General features: G+C 48.8%; 1 protein-coding gene across 1 annotated transcript in view; it reads left to right on the forward strand.

Moving 5' to 3' along the window:
* Positions 1-243: 243 nt before the first annotated feature.
* Positions 244-21723, forward strand: part of DRGX (dorsal root ganglia homeobox) — a 24130-nt gene continuing 2650 nt past the window's right edge. The window contains exons 1-5 of the mRNA XM_008576581.1: positions 244-269; positions 825-936; positions 2071-2172; positions 5098-5276; positions 5365-5477. Coding sequence (XP_008574803.1) covers positions 244-269; positions 825-936; positions 2071-2172; positions 5098-5276; positions 5365-5477 — 532 coding nt within the window. The remainder of the gene's footprint in view (positions 270-824; positions 937-2070; positions 2173-5097; positions 5277-5364; positions 5478-21723) is intronic.

Consider the following 21723-nt stretch of genomic DNA (forward strand, 5'->3'; position numbering starts at 1 on the left):
GAATGCACGTTTGGGGCCAAACTCTGTTCTGGCTTTATAGTGAGCTTAGGAGGCTGCTAGGGGATGGGGGAGGGGGTTGATGCCTTTCTTTTCTAGGGAAGTGGGAGCAGTAGGTGTTTCTAAGGTCTGGCCAGTGGATGGGGTGCTCTTTGAAAGTGGCCCTGTTCAAGTCTGCCTGGCATTTAGAACAGTTACTATTGGTGCAGACCTCCTGTTAATTGACATCTATATAGCACATTCACTATGGTGCTGATGGACTGTGGCCAATGGTAATTAATATTCATTTATAAACTTCTTACCTCCTCATGTTCTGCACTTCGAGGAGAAAAGTGCTGTGAAAAGCTCTTGGTGTTTTCTTTCTTCCCTCAGCCTCCCCCATCCCAGACTTTAACTCTTGTTGTTTATAGAAACAAGGGAAAGTAAACTAACAGGTGAGCAAAAGACAGACATAAAGCCTTCTATGAAAGGATCCGAGGCAGGGGCATGAGATAAAGGTGCATTGGACAGAGAGCCAGTGACCCTCCCTGGCTCAGAGTCTAGAATTTTACAAGAAGCGTATGTGGCTATCTTGGGGATTAGGGTCAACACCCGTCCTAGGCAATAGGGATAGCTGAGCCTCACATCAAAGGTTTTTGGGAAAGAGAGAGCACAAGAGAGTGGAAAAGAGGGGACTTAATAAGAGAGGCAGAGAGAGACACTTTGGGACTGACAGGCTGTCTGTCTTAGGGGGCAGGTAAGTGTCCTCTAAATGGGTGCGCGAGGCTGGGCCACTGTGGTTGGGGTGGTCTGATGACTGGGGGGCCCCGGTGCTCAGGCTGATCCAGTTTGCTCCCAGTAGGCACGGCACCCTTTGGCAACCACTCCACAGGGGATTTTGACGATGGTTTTCTGCGAAGAAAACAGCGCCGGAACCGGACAACATTCACTCTTCAGCAGGTAATGACATCGATTCCCCTTCTGAGAATCGGCTACTTCCTGCCTCTCCCCAAATCAGAGTTGAGCAGCTCTTCTTTGTCTTTTAAAATAAGGCCAACTCATTATGTTAACTGGATCTTTCTGTTTTCCTGAACAGTTTATGTGTCAAGGAGCCCGTGTGCAGGGAGGGCAGATGACTTTGACCTTGTGATCCCAGACAGTAAGTGAGGAGGTGACAGTGATCTCTCCCATTGTTCTTAGGCTGACAGTTTGGGAAACATTTCTTTGTCAGCAATATCACCTGAACCTCACAAAACCCTTTGAGAAAGCCAAGCCAGATATTTTCATTCCCAATAGATAGATGAGAAAACTGGGACCCAGAAGCTGACTGACTTGTAGCTGGCAATGCTGCCCGTGAGTGGAAGGGCTGCAACTGGAAACTTGGTGTTGTATTTCCTGGAGCCGTTCTTAGGCTGACAGTTTGGGAAACATTTCTTTGTCAGCAATATCACCTGAACCTCACAAAAACCCTTTGAGAAAGCCAAGCCAGATATTTTCATTCCCAATAGATAGATGAGAAAACTGGGACCCAGAAGCTGACTGACTTGTAGCTTCAATGCTGCCCGTGAGTGGAAGGGCTGCAACTGGAAACTTGGTGTTGTATTTCCTGGAGCCGGGCTCTTTCCCTTAGATCAGCCTCTGTTCTTCCCCTGGAGCAAACAGGAGCGGTCGAGAAGGTGACCCAAACACCCCTGCGAGGCTTCTGGGGACTGACACAGTGAGGGCTTCTATAGGTTGTTTCCGTTCCATGCCCATGGGGAAAGCTGTGTGCACTACTTGACCTGTTCATAGGCCACCCTTAGATTTTTGGTTCTTATGACAATATTAAAATGTAAGTGCATATAAATATTCACATCTCTCCTCTTCTACTTCTTTGGGGTGTGTGGAGGTTGTCAGTAAGTCTTAGCTCCTAAGTTGTCCGCGGTTGAAATTTTCCTTCTGCGGGATCTTTTCAAAGAGCTCTTTTCTCCGTCTCCTTCCTCGATCTGATCTGTGAAGCTGCCGCCTCACCACTCGTAGCAGATTTGAAATAGGCATCTACTTCCCCTCACCAGCCACAGCCTCTCACCAGTAAATATTTTTCCCTTTTACCAGCTGGAAGCTCTTGAGGCTGTTTTTGCCCAAACACACTACCCAGATGTCTTCACCAGAGAAGAGCTAGCCATGAAAATAAACCTCACAGAAGCCAGAGTGCAGGTAAGCCTTCTTTTTAATTATTTAACTCTCTAATATTAAAACTGGCAAACTTTCTTTTTTGACATCATGACTGCAGAGTGCACATTTGGCCAAAGAAAGCAAATGAAGACTATCTGTCATTTTCATGATGCACTTTAATAACATCAACATAATGTGGAATATTAGATTAGGTTGATTAATCGGTCATTCATAATTAACTAGTGATAATGTTCTACACTAATTTGTCCGCGTCTCTAAGGTACTAAATTACATCAATGCACATCCATTTCCTTGCTTTGAGGAAAAAAAAAAAAAAAAAAAAAAAGCTGAGATGCTATTCTCAAAGCAGCTCTGACCGCTCTGGGGTAAGTCTGGTCAATTGCAGAGACTACGTTTTCAGATGGGAAGCAGGGTAGGATCTGCTTTCCAGAAATTGCATCATGTCCAACTTTTCCCCTGCACGTGGACTCTTAGTGAAGTGGATCTGATGAACACGTGCACTTTAAAAATCTTTAAATGGAAGCAGCGAAAGGGCTGCCTCAGAAATGAGTATGGCCCGCAGTGACCATCTCTAAGCAGGATTTCTTTCTAAAAGCTGCATGGTGATTACATTTAAAGCTCACAAACCCGCCAAGCCCCGCAGATGTGCCGAGTGCGGGAGGAAGAGATTCTCAGTGCTGCCTCTCCGGGAGAGCTATTCTTTGAGCACAATTATATATTCATTTTATTTATGGGGTTTCCTCCATGCTGTTTCTGTTCTTTTTTTATGTAGGGGCTTGGGGTTAAGACTATGCAAAGATCTAATTGTAGGAAATATAATAGTTTGCTTTTGGTTCCCCTGGGTCATGTTAGTATCTCTTAAAAACCAATGGCTGAAGAGAGATAATGGAATTCTGAGCAGTAAATTGGGGGTTGTAAACAAATTATTTCCCCTATAATCAGATTATGTGATCCTGATTATTAAATCTGAACATGAATCATTGGTCATATGCGGGCAAATTAAACTGATTATTATTTGGAAATGAAAATCTCCTTTGGCCAGGATACCGTCTATCCTTTCTTTTTTTAATGCCAGCTTGCCAATAGCTGCCTAAAGACTGAACTGCAAATTGAGATAAATGACACAATTATTGAGCATTCAGAAGTGGAAGATCATAACTTCTCCCTGAAAGGTGCAAGGGTAAGATAGGGGTGGTGACAATTAAAGCTGGGAATTGTTGTTCAGGCTGTTGTGGGCCATTATGCAGACAGACAATGCTGTGAGGCGTTTGTTTAGTGAGCCTCCGTGTGGGGACATGGGCTTCGGTGGCGGGAAGGGAGATGTGTTTACATTTATACCCCTTGCTCATTCAAATATGATTAATGTTCTATAAAGCAGGGTCTTAATCGAAGCTGATGTTGTCAAACAATAACTAAATAGGGAAATAAACGACTCCATCATGCTCTTTCCTCAGAAGCAGGCGAACTGTCAGTGCAAAGTCATTAAAATATGATAATGAAAAATAGCTCAATTAAATGTTGTTATAGCTGTGACCTTCATTCAATTAAGACGCAAGAAAGTGTCTGCATTTTGCTTTGCATTTAACTGCCCTAAATTTAGAATATAGATAAAATCATTATTCAATGGTTGCTGATATGTGCAATTAAAAGCCAACTTGATTAAAAAAGAAAGAAAGAAATCCAGTTAGAGGAGAACGAAAATTAAGAGATAGGGTGGGCCGCCTTAGTCTCAAGGACCCAGGCTTTCTCCCGGCCAGCATGCGGGCAGCCAGGGGAGGAGGAGAGGATGCCCCTGGGAACAAGAGGGAGGTCTAGCCAAGCCTTGTTTTAAGCCAGGAATGATCTCAGAGGGGAGGAGGAAAGAGGCTTTGCTGGGTGGAGTAAAGAGCAGCAGGATTTCACTGACCTCTGGGAACACCTTGAGCACGGGCTGCCTGGCTTCCATGAGGCTGTCCTTCTGCAAATGCAGTTTTGTTTTCCAAGGTTTAAGGAATCCAACACCAGCCTCTAAGAAGGTGCTTAGATCAGGTGAATCACAAGCCTCCTCCTAACCTGAGGATGACGGACATGATGACACTAGCTATTGTTTCCGGAGTGATTGATTGCTGTGCGTCAGGCACTGTGCTCCGTGTTCTGCATGCATGGCCATCTTCCTAACAACGATTGAGGGTGGCCACTGTTATCACCGCACGTAGTTCAGATCATAGTCCAGAGCCAAGCTACTGGGCTTCAAATTGTCGATCTGCCGTTTACCACCTGGATGACCTCAGGCAAGTTAATTAACCTCTCCGTGCTTAATTTTCTCATCTGTAAAATGGGAATAGCAGGACTACTTACCTCATAGGTTTGCAGTGGATTCTGAACCAGATTCACCGAGGTCCAGGATTCTGAACCAGATTCACTGAGGTCCAGGATTCTGAACCACGGCTGGCTCCAGTGCTCTGGGCTGCTAGTCATGAACTTGTCATGATGTGTATCTAGATGAGTTCAGGGTTAGATCACAGGCGCAAAGCCAGACACACTCAGGTGCCCCGGCCAAGCCCTCCGGAAGAGCGAGTGAGCATTTTGATGAGGGAGCCCTGGGGCAGTGTTTTACAAGCAGCTTTGAGGACGACCTCGCAGTAGTAAATACATTTCACATGAAATAAATGTGTTCACGTGTAATCAACACTGAGAATTTCCACAAGACAACACCTTACCATGGACGATGCCTTTGGATACTTCTTGTTATTTAACATTCGTTAAAAATGCCTGTCCTAACCTTCTCGGCTGATCTTCTGACCCGTCGTGGGTCTGACACTTCAGTGCAGACAACACAGTTGGGGAGGAGGCTGCGAGGTGACCGTGAGTGCCGGCACGCGTGCAGGCATCTGTGTCTGGTTCTGGCTCCTTCCTCCTGTCTGATTTTCTGCCTCCATGGGGTGTGTGTTTTCACTGGGGACTCAGGTGTGGTTCCAGAACCGGAGGGCCAAGTGGAGGAAAACAGAGAGAGGAGCCTCAGACCAGGAGCCAGGAGCCAAGGAGCCCATGGCTGAGGTGACACCCCCGCCGGTGAGGAGCATCAATTCCCCGCCCCCTGGGGACCAGGCCCGGAGCAAGAAGGAGGCGCTGGAGGCCCCGCAGAGGTGAGGCCACTGGACCCCGGGCCCAGGGGCCACGGGCAGCACTGCAGACACCGGGCGGGAACTCACTGTGACCTTCTTTCTTTGCCAGTCTGGGACGAACAGTGGGTCCCACGGGACCATTCTTCCCTTCCTGCTTGCCAGGGACCCTCCTGAACACGGCCACATATGCCCAGGCCTTGTCGCACGTGGCCTCCCTGAAAGGTGAGTTTCCGCTGGCTCTGGTTGCGCTCTCATGGGGGTGGTGGAGACAGGCTGCCTCGTGCCCCGCTGTCTCGGCTCACTGGCCTTGTGTCAGGATGGTGCCACCAGGGTCACATGTGCTATCTGCTAGCATTTCTACGTGGCCCGAGAATGTAGGTGAATGTTGTTAAGCGTCATTCTGTCAATGGAGGGGTTGTCCTAGAGAAGGTTGTTTCAGAAGTGACCACTCCATGTTAAGAGCATCTCCCTTCTCTCTGTGGACAGCTTGGGGATGATCGTCCCTGCTGCTGAACTGGGCACACGTGGTCACACAAATCTGGTCACACAAAACCCCTCTTCTTTTTTCCTCTCCCCTCTGCCCCTCCCCTAAGTCCTTCTGGCTGGGCTCTGCCCCTCCGGAGCCCGCCCTGTGCCTGCTTTGCTGGGAAGGGTCTTTGGTTCGATTTTGCCTGTGCTGTCCTGGGCTTGGGGTGTGCAAGGCCCTGTGGAGGTGGCAGAAATCACAGCGTGCTGACCAAACTCGGGTGCGTCCTTGTGCATTGTAGGGGCCCTGCTTGGGTAGCCTGCCGGATCCCTGCGAGAGACCCTCTCTTACGATAGTCAGGAGAATGACAAGGGCTGTTGGGGCTGATGACACATGCAGATGTTTCCAGAGCCAGGCAGGTGGTGAGCAAGGTGGGTGTGTGTGGGCATTGTCTTCCTTCCTCCAATGCAAATGGGGTCTTGCTCACTTTTCTTGAAACATGTGGTCCTCTCGGTCTATTTGTCACTTCCCAGTCTGGAGAGAGGCAAGGGTAAAAGGCACACTCTGTGCTACCAGAGACAGCTATGCGAGGGGGGATGGGATGACGCCGAGGACTCCCTCAGACGCGGGTCGGGCAGAGTGGGGACGGGGTGGGCTGTGGGTGGGCTGGGGAGCATTTGCCCACGCAGGGGTCAGCTCAAGCCAGTCGATTGTGGCCAAGTGGGAGTGTGGATGCAGCATCGTCAGAATTGCTGAATCTTCAGAGGGAGCTGGAAATCTGGATTTTTATTTGAAATATTCCTGTCTTAGTCCGTCAGGCTGCTTTAGCGAAGTAGCATAGACTGGGTGGTTTATAAGCAACAGACGTGTATCTCTCTGCCTTCTGGAGGCTGGAAGTCTGAGATCGGTTTGCCAGCACGGTCGGGTCTGGTGAGGGCCGGCTGCTGGGTTGCAGGCTGCGACTTCCCGTCCAACCCTCACAGGGTGGAAAGAGCTAGTGAGGGGGCTCTTGAGCCTCTTTTATAAGGGCACTAATCCCACTCCCAAGGGCTCGGCCCTCACGACCTAATTCCTCCCACAGGCCAGCACAGGATTTCAAAATGTGAATTTTTTCTGGGACACAAGAATTCAGTTCATTTAAAAAATGTTGCCTTCAAGTCTTTGGGCCAAACTGGCACATCCTTGGTCAGACCAGCTGGTGGCCTGCCATGGCGTGATCCCACTGGGCTGTGAGCAGCTTTTCTTCCGCCCCTCTCATCTCTGCTTTTTGTGTTCCTCTCCCTGCACACGTACCTCCTCATCAGGTACTCCCCCCAGCAAAGCCCCCCTCTCCAGGCTCATCCTGACACCTCGCCCTCCAGGGCTCATTCCTGTGTGGCCTCTTGATCAGCTGGGTTTTTAGTCTCTGGCAAGCTGAGTCATGCTGAGAAGGGTGGAGAACGAGCAATTACTGAAAACCTCTTCCATGCCTTGCCAGGTGGGCTCCTGTCGTAGTCCCGTTTGATTCTCACAGTAGTGCAGTCGACGATATACGGGGAGGGATGCATACGGCTCATTCCTGTGTGGCCTCTTGATCAGCTGGGTTTTTAGTCTCTGGCAAGCTGAGTCATGCTGAGAAGGGTGGAGAACGAGCAGTTACTGAAAACCTCTTCCGTGCCTTGCCAGGTGGGCTCGTGTCGTAGTCCCGTTTGATTCTCACAGTAGTGCAGTCGACGATATACGGGGAGGGATGCATAGTCATACAGCGGGTGAGTGGCGCTGGGTTTGCTCTGAGGGGAAGACTCACTTGGGTAGGGGCACCTTTGCATTCTAAAAGCTCCTTGCCCCATTGTGGCAGCACTTATAGAAGGGAGGCTCTTGAATTGGAAGTCCCCGGGGCTGCCTCTGAGTCAGTTTGTCAGGGGGGCCTCACTCCAGTGCAGGTGGGCTCCGCAGCCCCTGGAGGTGTGTACCTGCTGCACGGCCAGCTTCTACACACCCCGGAGTTCAACCCCCTACTGCCTTGCAGGACACATGTGCAGTGGTTTGGGGCCAGGATGGCTTTCTGACTCTCGTAGCCCCACATCCTCTCCTTCTCCCAGGCTTCCCCACGTTGTAGAAATTAAGTGCATAGCCCAGTATGGGTCCAAGAGAGGAGTGACCCCAATTTTCTAGGGCCCAGCTAAGTGCCAGGAGCCCCGGGCTGTGACCTAGCCTCCCTCATCTTCCCTGCTCCCCAGAGGATGCCAGGCAGTCAGGTGCTGGGGAGAGCTCCTGGCCAGACCACACCTTCCTTCCCTTGGTCCCGAACTCTGCTGCCCGGGGGCCAACTAGAGGTCTGCCTCAGCTAGCTGGGAGAAGCACATGCATGCTGGTTCTGGAAGGCACCTGTCTAGGCTTTTCCACAAATGAAAAACTGAGGCTCGGTGGGGGGAGTCACTTGCCCACACATCACTAATTCAGCTCAGTCTCCCCTTTGAGGTCTGGGCTGCTCCCCTCGGGATCCTGATGGGTCCTTCCTGCCTTGCCTGGCCTTACCAGACACCACTTACTCATTCATTTCTCTGGACGAGCACCTGCTGGGAGGGGGACCAATGAGGAGCTTTGGCCCCCCACCTTCCTTCTCCCCAGTAATGAGGACAGTTACAAGTCTACTGGGAGAGGGTCAGGTGCTCTGAGCCCTGTGGCCCCTTTCAGCCCAGAGATCCCAACTCACTTTCCAGGTCTGCAGCCACTTGCAAATGACCCAGAAGAAATGAATCAAAGCTAATTTCCACTCCCAGACCCAAACCAGCACTCATCTCCTTCTCCATGCCTGTGGTCTTAGTGGGATCATATGGGCCAGGGCCTGAAGAGAGCAAACATCTCTGGGTGGGCCGCCGAGGCTCTGGACACCACCCTAGGTGCCGGTCACCTGTGATTGAGGATCCAAGGCAAGCTGCCCCGTGCTGTACCTGCACCTGGCCAGGGTGTGAGGCCAAGGCAGGCCCAGGCCCAGGCCCAGAGCAAGATCAGTTCTCCCAGTGGGCACACAGAGCACTCAAACTAGCAGTCCCGGGGCTGACTGCCCAAAGAGTGTCATGAAGAGTTACAAATCAAGCGACTCTGAGTTGGGGGTCCTGGTCTTTTGGTTCTAGGCATTGTTGTGATGGATATGAAGTCCTTGTCCTGTAAATGTTGAGAGCCTCCGGAGGTGTGTGGAGATAGCTTGTCAGGGGGTTGAGTTTGCTGAGCCCCTTTACATAGTGGTCCTTGAAGTCCTTAGGTTCTTTAAGGCAGTTTTATGGGTATTCACTTGCTTGGAAATTCTCTGGCTTTGAAAGTGTTCTGAAAGGGCAGTGCTCTTGGAGTAGCTGCGATCAGCTCCCTGAGCAAGTGGCGCTAGAGGGAGGGAAAGGGGAAAGGGGGTGGGCCAAGGCTACCAAACACGGAGGGGTGGACAGGCAGGCTTGCTCTTCCGTCCAGGGTGAATACCTGTGAAAACTCCATGTGGCATGTGGACTCTGCTTTTTTGTCTTTAGATCAGTGAGGGGAAGAGTGGCCCAGAAAATACGAAGGGGAGCTCATCTCCTGCTGCTTTTCTGAGCTTTGGTACACGGACTGAGAAGTTAGCAGCATACAACTCTGGATTAGAGTTTTAGGAAATGAGAGACTAATGTTCATTCCTGGGAAATACCTGTTGATGGCAGGGGCCTGGGGTTCAGAGTGGCTAGAGAGCTGGGGAAGCCAGGGTCAGGCTGCAGATGACCAGTGTCTTTGGAAAACCCCCACAGCTCAGCACTGCCATGGCCTGTGGAAACCTGACTTGCTGGCTCTGCCTCAGGCGGGGCGAGGGTGGAAACCTTCCTGAGCTTGGCCTCTGCTGCAGCATTGCCCCCCTGTGCAGGGGGGTTCCATTCTACTCTGTTGCCAGCGTGTTTCTGGTCTTGGGCAGGGTGGCTGAGATGTAGACCTGGGTCTGTAGTGCTGGGGATGTGGGAGCAGCAGGCTTGGTGTCAGGGCATGCGGTGGTGTGCATGTAGGTCAGCAGGGCAGCTTAGGCACTGGGGAGCCAGGAAGGGTGGCTGTCCAGGCAGAGCCTCCACAGGTGCAGGTGTGGCAGGCCCTGGATGGGCATCAGGGCACTCCCATCAGGGAATGAGGTGGTTGGCTACCTCAGGGCAGGAAACTTGCCACTGGGGACAGAACCAGGTAATCAAAAACCAGGCACTTGTTGGGTTTTCTCCTTTAATTGGCAAGCAGCAGACTAGCCCAGTGGTTTCCAGCAAGTGCTGTGAGGTGGCCTGCCTGGTGTGAACACTAGTACTTCTGTTCTCTAGCCATGAAATCTTGAGTAAATCACTGAAGTGCTCTGTACCTCTGCTTGCTCACCTATAAAATGGGGATCTTGCTCATAACAGGATGAGTTCATAAGATGGAATGAGGAGAACACGAGTTGGAACATTGAGGCCCTTGGAACAGTGCTTGGCAGCTGGGGGTGCTCAGTGCACACCGACTGTCATCACTAACCAGCGCCTCCGTTCTCGTTTCCAGCTGCAGGCCCTGGCCCCACTCACCTTTGAAGGACCCAAGGAAATGTCTGCTTTTCCCAAACTTCTTTTTCTCTAAACATTTTTGCTGCTGAAATTTTACCCTTTCCTTGTAGCCCCCATTACTCCAATTTTTGGCAGTGTTGGGGCTGCTTCCTGTCTGTGTGGGACTTCCTGGTCAGGGCTCCCTGGGGCTTTGTGTGGGGTGTGCTGTGCTGTGCACTCTGGGGTGGTCAGAGAGGATTCTTCCTGGCCTGGGAGGCTGGCTGAGCTCACAGCTAGAGTGCTCCGTGGAAACTCTCAAATAAGTCAGCAGCAGGACCCTACCCCGTGTGGGGAGGGTTTGCATAACAGTAATGTGTGTCCAGAGAAAAAGGCATCACAACACAAAGAATCTTCCTGCACTGCCTTAATGGCCAGGCTTGCGTTCACAATTCATTAATGCAGAGGAGGTTATTAATGGCCAGGGAGGTTCTTGGGTTTGTTCCGGGGAAGTGCTGGCCACGGGCCGGGCGGGTGTGGCTGGGTGCTGGAGAGCCACAGGCTGCGGAGGAGGCCTGCTCCCTGGTGCACTTAGCCGGGCTGCCTCTAACCTGTGGTTCGCAGAGCTGAGCGTGAGGTGGAAATAATTACAGCTGCCGTGGACAGCGTCCACAACACACTGCGCACTCACGCTGCGGGAGTCACACACAGCCACTCTCCTGCACTGGGCAGAGCGGCAGATGGGAGGGGCAGCCAGCTGGCACTGGCCAGGGGCACGATGGGTGCCCTCAGTCCTGCTGTGGCTCCCTGGAGTCAGGCTGAGGTGGGGGGACAGCAGCAGGCCATGGTGTTGGCTCAGAGACCGAGAGGCCTGTACCAGCCAGTGAAAACTGGCCCACAAAGGCCAAACTCAGAGTCAGAGGTGGCCTCTGCCTCCTCGGAGCCCTTTGAAAGCATCCCTCCCATTCCTCTTTAATGGCTTTTTTCTTTGTGTTGTGACTTTTAAAAATAATCACAACAATTTTTATAATGGTTTTATTGTGAAATAGAATATTCGTTAGAAAAATTCATAAAACATGCACCTAGAGCTTCCTGAATGAATTTAGGCACTTATGTTACCATATTGCTTACACCCGGGAGGCCCCAACTCCACTCCCTTTGGGTTCTGTTCCAGAACCAGGTGTGCCCTTCAGACGCGGGGGCTCCACTGATGCCGTCCTAACGGGGTTGGGCACCGCCCAGCTCCCCTCCAAGAAGTTCTCGTCTTTGTGTCCAGGCTTGTCTCCCTCCCAGGTTTTCTCTGCTCCATGTTGTTTTTTCAGGCTGGTCACAAGCTGGAGGCAGCTTTAACCGGCCCACAGGGATGACTGCAGAGGAGGCCCCTCTCTGATTAGGGGGGCTTCGTTCCACTCAAGTCACTTTCCTCCCCTTAAATGACACACCACTACACTGACTTTAGCTTCACCTTAAGCAGGCATTCAGAAACACCACAGTTTAGTCTTGACTTTTTGAACTTTAAATACATATATAAATATGTATGGTTTCTGTGGCTCAGCATTATGATTGCAGATTCATCCACGTGATTAGGTTCAGTTGTAGATTCTTTATGATATTCTATGTACGTGAGCAGTTCATCTGTAAATAAAGACATTTGTCTCTTCCTTTCCAATCTTGTGCTTTCTAATCTTTTTCTTGTCTGACTATGCCAACTAGACCCTCTACTACAGTATTGAATAGAAGTGCATCTTGACCTTATATATTTTTTAAGAAACAGCTTTATTGAAATATAATTCATATACCACACAATTCACCCATGAAAGTGTACAATTCAGTGATTTTTAGTATATCTGCTGAGTTGTACAGCAGATATACTACAATCAATTTTAGATATGCTACAATCAATTTTAGAACATTTTCATCACCCTGTACCCACTAGAAATGACTCCCCATTTCCCCAACTTCCCCAGCCCTTAGGCAACTAGGAAGCTACTCTCTGTGTCTATAGAATGTGGACATTTCATATGAATAGAATCATACAATGTGTGGTCTTTGTGGCCTGTCCTTGTCTTATTCTTGATCTCATGGGAAAGCTCTCGTGGTTTCACAGCCACGTTTGCTGTCTTTTTTTTTTTTAGATACTCTTTATCAAGTAAAGATACTTAGTTCTTGCCTGAGTTTTCTAAGTTTTATTTTAATTATTACTTTTAAAAAATCACAAACATAACAGATGTTGAATTTCATTAAATACTTTTCCTGCAGATGTTGAGATGATCACATGGTTTTTCTTTCTCAATATATTAATGTGGTGAATTATATAGATTGATTTTTTTTCCTTTTTGTCTTTTTTCGTGTCCGGCAATGGATTGCAACCCTCAGTGTCGTGCCCATACCGGACCGGGACCGGCAACGGGATCGCAACCCTCGGCGTTGCGCCCGCCCCTCGCTCAGCCAGTGAGCGGGAACCGATCTGTATGTGGGATCCAAACCCTCGGCGGGAGCGCCACCGCGCTCTCAAGCGGCGCACTGTAGCAGTGCACCACCGGGCCAGCCCTAGATTGATTTTTTAATATCAAATTAACTGTGCATTCCTGGAATAAACTCAGATTAGATGCGATGTGTTATCCTTTTTATATATTGCTGGATTTGGTTTGCTAATATTTTCTTTAGGGCTTTTGCATCTATGATTACAAGGAAATTGTCCATGATTTTCTTTTCTTATGGCCTCCATTCCATGTTTTGGTATGGATTTACTTAGCTGTGTTTACCCTGAAGCTTAGTGTGATAAGACAGCAGCTGTTTTATTGTCTCTCCTGACTCTGAGGATTGCTGGGCTCACCGGGGCAGTTCATCTGCTGCTTTTGCTTGGGGTTTCCTGCAAGGTTGCAGCCAGACTACAGTGGGGCCTGGCACCTATGAGGTGGCATCACTTATGTGTCTGGTGCCTTGACAGGGAGGCTGGGAGGCTGGGACCTCACTCTCTCCACATGGTCTCTCCCATGGCTGGCTCGGGGTGGTGTTGGATGGTGGTTGGGTCCCAAGAGTATAAAAGCAGAAGGTGACAGGACTTCTTAAGCTCACACCCAGGATGGGCACAGGGTCACTTCCGCCGTGTCCTGTTGAATAAGCCCAGACTCAAGGGAGGAGACTGCACAGGGTGTGAGTACTGGGGGGAGGGGGTGGCTCATTGGAGGCTGTCTTTGGAGACTAACTGGCATCAAAGAGTTGCTGGCCTTGGGCTGTGAGTTGGGGTGTTTGTTTTGCACCTGCATTCCTTCCAATCTTGGCTGTACACACTTTGTGGGCACTGGCCATACCTGACTCACCTCTAGATCCTTCCAAGTACTTACCTCTGCAGAGTGGTGCAGAGTGAAAAGTAAAGTAGTTTGGGCAAAGAAGAAAGAAGGTCTTGCTGCTTGGGCCTGGGGAAGGGTCTCTCTTAGGAGACTCTGGAGGTCCTTGCCCGGCCCCGCACTGCTCGCACCTGCTGCACCCCAGAACCCCAGGGCTCCCTGCTCTTCACTCGGCACCCACTGAGCACCCACACTTTGCCAGACTGAATCAGGGACTGAGCATCGGCAATGAAATAGACTCATCCCCACCCTAAGGGCTGGTGGGCTGGGGTGGGCTTGGAGAGGCAGACAGACCAACCAAGAATCCTAACTCAGGCGACAGCCATGTGCTGTCTCAGAGGCACACAGGGTGTAGAGAGTGCGGGGAAGCCCTGAGGGGGGAGGAACTCTTTGGCTGGCTGGAGGAATGAGGAAGGCTTTCCAGAGGAGATGCTTGGGTTGGGCTTGGAGGAAGCGTAGGCGCTGTCCAGGGGGTGAGGGCCCTCCAGGCAGTGAGGGCAGGCTGAACAAAGGCGTGGACCCCGGCCAAGCTGCCTCCCCCCGTTATCGGGTCCCCTCAGGGCAGATGCCAGCGTCTTCACCTGTGAGACGAAGACCATAACTAACAGCCATACCTCATGGTGCTGTGGGTGGTAGGGTGTGTATCTGTGCCTGGGACAACCTAGTCCAGTGAGTGCTGGTGATTGTCATTAGAGTCATGAAGTTGAGGCCTAGAGGTTGCGTGGGATGTGAGCAGGGCTTGGGTTTGGGTCTCTAGGGCAGAGTTTCATGCTTCCTGCAGGCATTTCTTCCCCGGTGGAGGGCCTCCAGGGCTCAGTGATAGAGGTCGTCGATATGTGGGCAGCATGTGGCCTCCCAGGAAAGCAGCACAGTCCTCCAGGGGCCCTGGCTTGTTTCTGAGGGTTCAGGTGTTTTGGAAGCAGAGGACCTGAGGTCTGAGGGACAGTATATTAGTCCGTTTTGTGTTGCTATAACACAGTTACCTGAAACTGGGTAATTTAAAAAGAGGTTTATTTGGCTTATGATTCTGGGACAGCTGCATCTGTCACTAGCCTCAGGCTGCTTCTACTCATGGTGGAAAGAGGAAGGCAGCTGGTGGGTACAAGCAGATGACATGGTGAGAGGAAGAGATGTGGGGGGAGAGAGAGAGAGAGAGAAAGGTGCCAGGGTCTTTTAAACAACCAGCTCTCATGGGACGTAATAGAGCAAGAACTCTCTCACTACCCCCACCCCCCAGGGAGAGCATTAATCCATTCATGAGGGATCCACCCCCATGACTCAAACAGCTTCCAACACTGCCACATTGGGGATCAGATTTCCACATGAGTTTTGGGGGAACAACACATTCAAGCTCCTTCAGCCAGAATGTGGTCACTCCTTACAGGGAAAATGGTTGGGTCAATCCCAGTCCCCTCCATGCCTCGCTGATGTGTGTCAGGAAGATGGGGTGGAGAATCCTGGCACTTCAGATTTGTCGGAAGTTCCTTAATGAGCATGTGATCACTGCTTCTCCAGGATACAGTGGGGAAACTGAGGCCTGGAGAAGAAATAGGACTGCCCAAGGTCACCCAGCGTGAATGTCAAAGGCAGGACAAGTCAGGGACACAGGTGTCCCACCTTCCAGCCGTCTCCCCCACCCCCCATATTGATTCTGTTCCTTGGAGGCACTCGCTGTCAGCTATGGCTTGAAAAACTGCTACTCACTTTCCAGAAGCCATTTCCTATGGGTGCTGATGGGTTTGCCCTTCCTGCTAATCAATGAGGCCCTGGAGTGCAGGGAGCTGAGAGAAGGCTTCTGGCTGGGGCCTGGGGCAGCAGGAGGAGCAGCCTGCCCCGTGCAGAGTTCTAGCCTCCACTGGAAGGAGGAAGGGTAGTGTTCGCTGGCATCTGACTGCCCAGAACACGTGGCCCTGTGGCTACTATTATTATTTGTTTGATCCTGCAAAGACACTTAAGCAGAAATAGGACCCTCGCACTGGCCCTGAGATTTTGTCACAGCACAAGGTTGTGCCGGGATGGTCAGCTGAGCTGACTCCCACTGATGGGCATTTGCAGATGGTGAGCTTATATGTCATTGTGGAATCAGGGGAGGGTGGGATTTAGGGTCGATTCTGCCAAAAGAACCTGTCAAATTAGCCCTGGGGATTTTGGCATGATCAGATTGGGTAACTCTGTCCTGCCTGAACACAGTTTTTCTCTTCATGGAGCCTTGAAGAAGCTTAGAACCTGGAAGATGGCAATTTTGAAGAGTGAAAATATGACAACTCGGGCAGGAAAGACAGATCCTCTCTCCCTTTCTCCTTTCTTTATTTTCTTTTCTTCACTGAAGTTTTACTTTGTACCAAAATGAGGCAGTTTGGTTTTGGGATTAGGAATGTGGGAGTCGTGGTAGGGAGGGCTCTTGCTGTGAGTTTGGAAGGTGAGCCCAACACAAACCCAACTCACGGTGAAAAGGTAACAAACTATAAAACAGGAATGGAAGGGGGACTCCATGGCAGGGACTCCATGGCGGAAGACGGCGTGTCCACGTATGGATTCGGCCCTGTGCGTTTGGTTACTGGTGAGCGCACTTGGCCACAGCAGCTAAAACTATGCTTAGATATTGCAGGCACGTGCCCACAGTCCCACTTAGACTCCTTGTGAGCTACAGGGAACTCGCAAAACACGTTTATTCATTTACTTATTTTACTATGAAGCGAAAAGAAATGAACTAGAGTATTTGCGTTAAACGTCTCATAAATCCCTGCATTCACTTCCTCGTCCCGCTCTTTCCTGAGCCTGAACCTTCCACAAGACAGGGCACCAGAGCTCCAGTCGTCACCAACGCGAGCATTCACGTACCTTTGTGATGAAAACGTGCTATTGGCAGAGACGAGACAGAACTAACTTAATTTTTCCTGTCAGTTTCGGTAGTAGATCAATTAAACTGCCAAGGAGATCAAATATTTCAGACTGTATTTATTACATTAAGTATTTATGTTCAGGCCAAGCCTTTAAAGCATGATGTCATATACGAATGGAGGCCGATTAGATCAATTCAGCAGAATTTGCTGTAACTTAATGGAAATCTAATTGTGTGTTTTAATTTAGTGTCCAGGAGGTAGTGTGTTCTCCAAACAAAAGGATTCTCAGGCTGCATTTAAGGGCCAGAGGGCTCTTGTGCAAATGTTGGTGGTGGCATATGTTGACCAGGCTAGAGAGATGGAGTTGTGGCCTTTTAGGGGGTTTGCCTGCTGGGGGGCTGGTGCAGGGGCTCTGATTTTGATCCCCATAGAACAGGAAATGGATGGGATGTTCCTGGTGAATTGCATGGTGTACCCTCAGCTCCACGCTCACTGCCAATACCTCGAGTGGAGACTGAGGCCCTTAACCATCTCGGAGGCTTCTCTGGGTGCTGAAGACACAGTCTTTATTCTGTAGCAACCTCAGTGGGACTCTGTTCTAAAGGAGAACATCTATCCCCATTGTCTGAATGAAAGGAGAGACAGAAATCAGAAATCACAAATAGAACACCCTTTTTATGAGAACACCTGGTCAGTTTAGAAAAAGTGTAATTACAATAAAGCACAAATTAAAAAATCGCTTATAACATTAACGCCCAGAATCAACCACTATGAATATTTTGGTCTTGGTATGTCTTTTTTGATCCCATTTATAACTATAACTATAACTATATATATCTCCAATATACGTATATTTATATATATATCTATATTTATATATATATATAATAATATAATATAATATAATATCTATATATATCTCCAATAAACGTAGATTTTATAACTTATTTGTAAATTATACATTTTTAATTTAAAATTAAAAATTTAGAATTATAAAATTTAAAATTTAAAATTATAAAATTTAAAATTTATATTTATAAATACTTTCTATTTCTAAATAAATGTATATATGTGTATATACACCTATGACCCCAAATTGGTACAGTATATGGATGTACATGTACATTAAACATGTACACTATGTGCATGTATGTATCACATGTATATGGATATCAGTCATCTTAGTCCCTTTGGGCTGCTATAATGAAATACCATAAACCAGGTGGCTTATAAACAATGGAAATTTATTTCTCACAGTTCTGGAGGCTGGGAACTCCAAGATCAAGGTGCCGGCAGATTCGGCATCTGGTGAGCGCCCCCTTCCTGGTGTATAGTTGGTGCCTCTTGCTGCGTCCTCGCATGGTGGAGGGGACAAGGCAGCTCTCTGGAGTGTCTTTTATGAGGGCTCTGCCCTCATGATCTAGTGCCTTTCTGAAAGCCCCACCTCCCAATACCATTGCCTTCGTATTCAACACATAAATTTTGGGGGGGAGGCAAACATTCAGTCTATAGCATGTATTTACATACACATACATACAAGGGTACTTCAGAAAGTTCATGGAAAAATAAAATTAAAAGATAATATGAATCTTTCCATGAACTTTTTGAGGTACCCTGGTACGTATAACAAAACGTTGATTTACTGTTTCGGAACCTGCTTTTTCAACTTAATATTTTATTAGTATCTTTTTTCATGGCACTAAGTACCCTCCTATAATATAATTTTGTCGTAGCTGCAGTGTGTCCTATATGGGTGACTATAATTTATTCAGCCAATTCCCTGTCATTGGGCCATTAGGTTATCAGTTTTTTGTTGCTATATAATGGGGATGACTTCCTTTGTAGCTAATTTAACTTTTAGCTCATTTATGATTATAGTTTTTTTGCTAGATTAAAAAATAAGACTCCTACTTCCTTCTAGAAATCTGGAAATCTAGTAATTAAAAGATAAAGCTTTTAAAGTTTATTTGGCTTACTCCTCAAAATTCTCTCAGCAGAATAAATTATTTTACTTTTTTGGTCAGATGGGAAGCTTTCACTGAGGAACAAAATACAGGGAAAAAGGTGGGAAAAAGTGTAGGAATTGTGCTTGAGGCAGGGTTGGCAGGTGACAGTGGCCCCGCAGGACACACATCTGGTTGCAGACCTCATGTTCGTCCTGGATGTCCTTTGGGACACTCAGAACAAGTTGAGTTCTTCAGCTGGTTGTTGAACGGAACTGAAAATTGGAACAAGCTGTGAATTGTGACTTAGAACTGCCCTTTAATTTGTATGGGGTCATGACAATAACAATTGTTTGAGGGTTTGGTACCAGGTGCTTTACAGAATTTATCCCAAGCGCAGGTGTATTCCACTGAGGAAGCCAAAGTGTGGAAAGATGGAGCCTGGTCCCTTGGCTGGTTAATGGGGGAGCCCGAGTCAGACCTCCAGGCACACCTTCCTCCAGGCTGCACTCAGCTTTCTGGTCCCAGAAACACCCTGTTTGCACTCTCATTTTACAGCCTCTCCATAACAATGACTTGGCTTTGGGGTAGACGTTTTCTGAGTGTCCTTGTCACCTCCCTGACATAACAGAGAGGGGTGCCGAGCCTCTCTCATGGCCGACTCAGTGTCCTCCTTACTCCTAGTCACAGGAGTGTGGTTTTCAAAGCCCTGTCAGACGTCTTCTCCCATGACCCACCAGTCCCTGCCATGGTGGCTTCAGGCCATCCGGAGGTGTTTTGCTTTGCTTGTGCCTCTAAATGTCCCCAGGTCACTGTGTGTTTTGAATTTTTTGACTGTTTTATCAAATTCCGTTTCTTTTCTCACATGCACTTTTGGAAGCATCTTTAAGCACTTGATGAAGGCCTTCAGAATACTTTTCATAGGCAAACTGCACGAGGTTTGGAGTCTGCATTTTTACTCAGTAACTACAGTCATGGGCTGTGTCACCCCGTTTCCGTCAATGACTGACCGCATGTGCGAGTGGGCCCATGTGTTTATAATGGCTACAGCACACAGCCTAGGTGTGTAGTAGGCTGTACCATCTAGGTTTGCGTGAGTCCACTCTAGGATGTTTTCGCAATGATGAAATCAACTAACACATTTCTGAGAACCTGTCCNGCCCTGTCAGACGTCTTCTCCCATGACCCACCAGTCCCTGCCATGGTGGCTTCAGGCCATCTGGAGGTGTTTTGCTTTGCTTGTGCCTCTAAATGTCCCCAGGTCACTGTGTGTTTTGAATTTTTTGACTGTTTTATCAAATTCTGTTTCTTTTCTCACATGCACTTTTGGAAGCAACTTTAAGCACTTGATGAAGGCCTTCAGAATACTTTTCATAGGCAAACTGCACGAGGTTTGGAGTCTGCATTTTTACTCAGTAACTACAGTCATGGGCTGTGTCACCCCGTTTCCGTCAATGACTGACCGCATGTGCGAGTGGGCCCATGTGTTTATAATGGCTACAGCACACAGCCTAGGTGTGTAGTAGGCTGTACCACCTAGGTTTGTGTGAGTCCATTCTAGGATGTTTTCGCAATGATGAAATCACCTAACACATTTCTGAGAACCTGTCCCCATCATTAAGTGACGCATGACTATATTTGTTAATCAGACATCCTGGGCACCACAGAGAACGGAGCTCCCGTTTGTTACTTCAAGTTCTCTGTAGTGTTTTGGGTCCATGGAGTCGTTTGGACAGGCAGCAGATAGAGATATCTGGTGATCTGCTGGTATTGTGAGATCACTAAGAAATCAAGAGTTAGTTTTATAATAATCCTATTTGTGGAAATTGTGTTTTTCTTTGTTAAAAAATGGTGATGGGATTTAAGGGAGATGCTTGTTTGGGGACAAGTGAAGTTAATATGTGCATGTGCCCAGGCTCTGTGGCTTTCATCCCCTATCCCTTTTTCCCTAGGGTGATGACAGAGGTGTCTGTTGATGTGAAACTTACAGTATGGTCTGACCATCATAGAGGAGAGAGGGACTTTACCCTCCCCTTTTCTGTGGGTGCTACCTCTGTTAAGGCAACCCCCAACCACACGGGGCCACAGTGAGCTTACTGTGAAGTCATGTTGACCAGGCACTCTTCTCTGAGCCCTGTCTCCCTCTGTACAGCTGGATCCTTGGGCACAGGTCGTAGGCTTTACACCTTTCCCTGTTAAATATATCCTCATTATTCTGGTCTCCTGTTCACTTTTGATCTTGTCTGTTACACAGATGGCCTCTGTCAGTCTTGCCCGTGTCTCCATCCTGAGTGCACACATCTTCCACGTCCTCATCCCTGTCAGGGCAGGGTAAAGGGAAGGCCCTGTCCCACCCCCGAGGATCTCCTTGCAGACTGCCAATGGCTCGTTTGTCAGCCTTGCTGCTTGTGGCCGTTCTGATGTTGGTGAGCCCCCTTGATGGACGCGTTAGCTGCTGTCCAGATTGGGGCGTAGATGAGAAGAGAGCGACAGTGCGGAAGAGCTGTGTGCCAAAGAGTTTCGTTGGTCAGCGGGCCTGTCTCAGGGGCTGCCCGTTGCTGTGGAAATGCCTGTCCCACAGGCACGGGCCTGGGAGGCTGAAAACCGGCACAGGCATGGAGGGTGGGGGTCGCAGCTGCGGGTCCTGATGCAGGCCGCGTGCATCCGGGCGAGAGTGGGGAGAGACTCTGGGGTCCTTGCTCACCATAGGAGCCGTGGAGTCTCGACAGCCTGTGTGGCCCTCGTCTTCCTGGGCCACCTTGACCTGGACTCCCCTTTGGCCTTTAAAATACTTTTTGTGTGTGTATGAACTTTTTAAAAAAATTATTTTATTTTCTATTTAATGGTGGTAAAATACACGTAACGTGAATTCTACCATCATAACCCCTTGTAAGTGTGCGATTCAGTATTGTTAAGCGATACGGCTGCTGTGGAAGCAATCTGCACAAGGCTTCTCATCTTGAAAACTGCAACTCGTCCCCCATCAATGACAGCGCCCTTCCCCTCACCCCCAATCCCTGGCAGGCGTCACTCTTCTTTCTGTCCCTGTGAATTGGACAGCTCCAGGTCCCTCATATTTCACTTCATGTAATGTCCTCAAGGGTCATTTATGTTGTAGCACATGTCAGCAGCATTCCCTTCTTCTTAATGCTGAATACAATTCCATTGCATGTATCGTCCTTACAGTTCTTAATGACAGAGTCTCCCAAGTCCTTGGCTTCTTCTATCTCAGTTTCCCCCGTCTAGAGTTGTGTGTGCGTGGGCCATGAACTAGGCCATGTGCAGACTCTTCCCCCTGATGCAGCTTTTGTTCCGTGAATTAATTTATTTCTCTTAAACCTCCAAGTCTGGCTTTCTTGGGGGTGTGCTACAGGTG

The sequence above is a fragment of the Galeopterus variegatus genome, unplaced genomic scaffold (assembly GCF_000696425.1).
Source record: "Galeopterus variegatus unplaced genomic scaffold, G_variegatus-3.0.2 Scaffold1369, whole genome shotgun sequence".
Taxonomy (NCBI): Eukaryota; Metazoa; Chordata; class Mammalia; order Dermoptera; family Cynocephalidae; genus Galeopterus; species Galeopterus variegatus.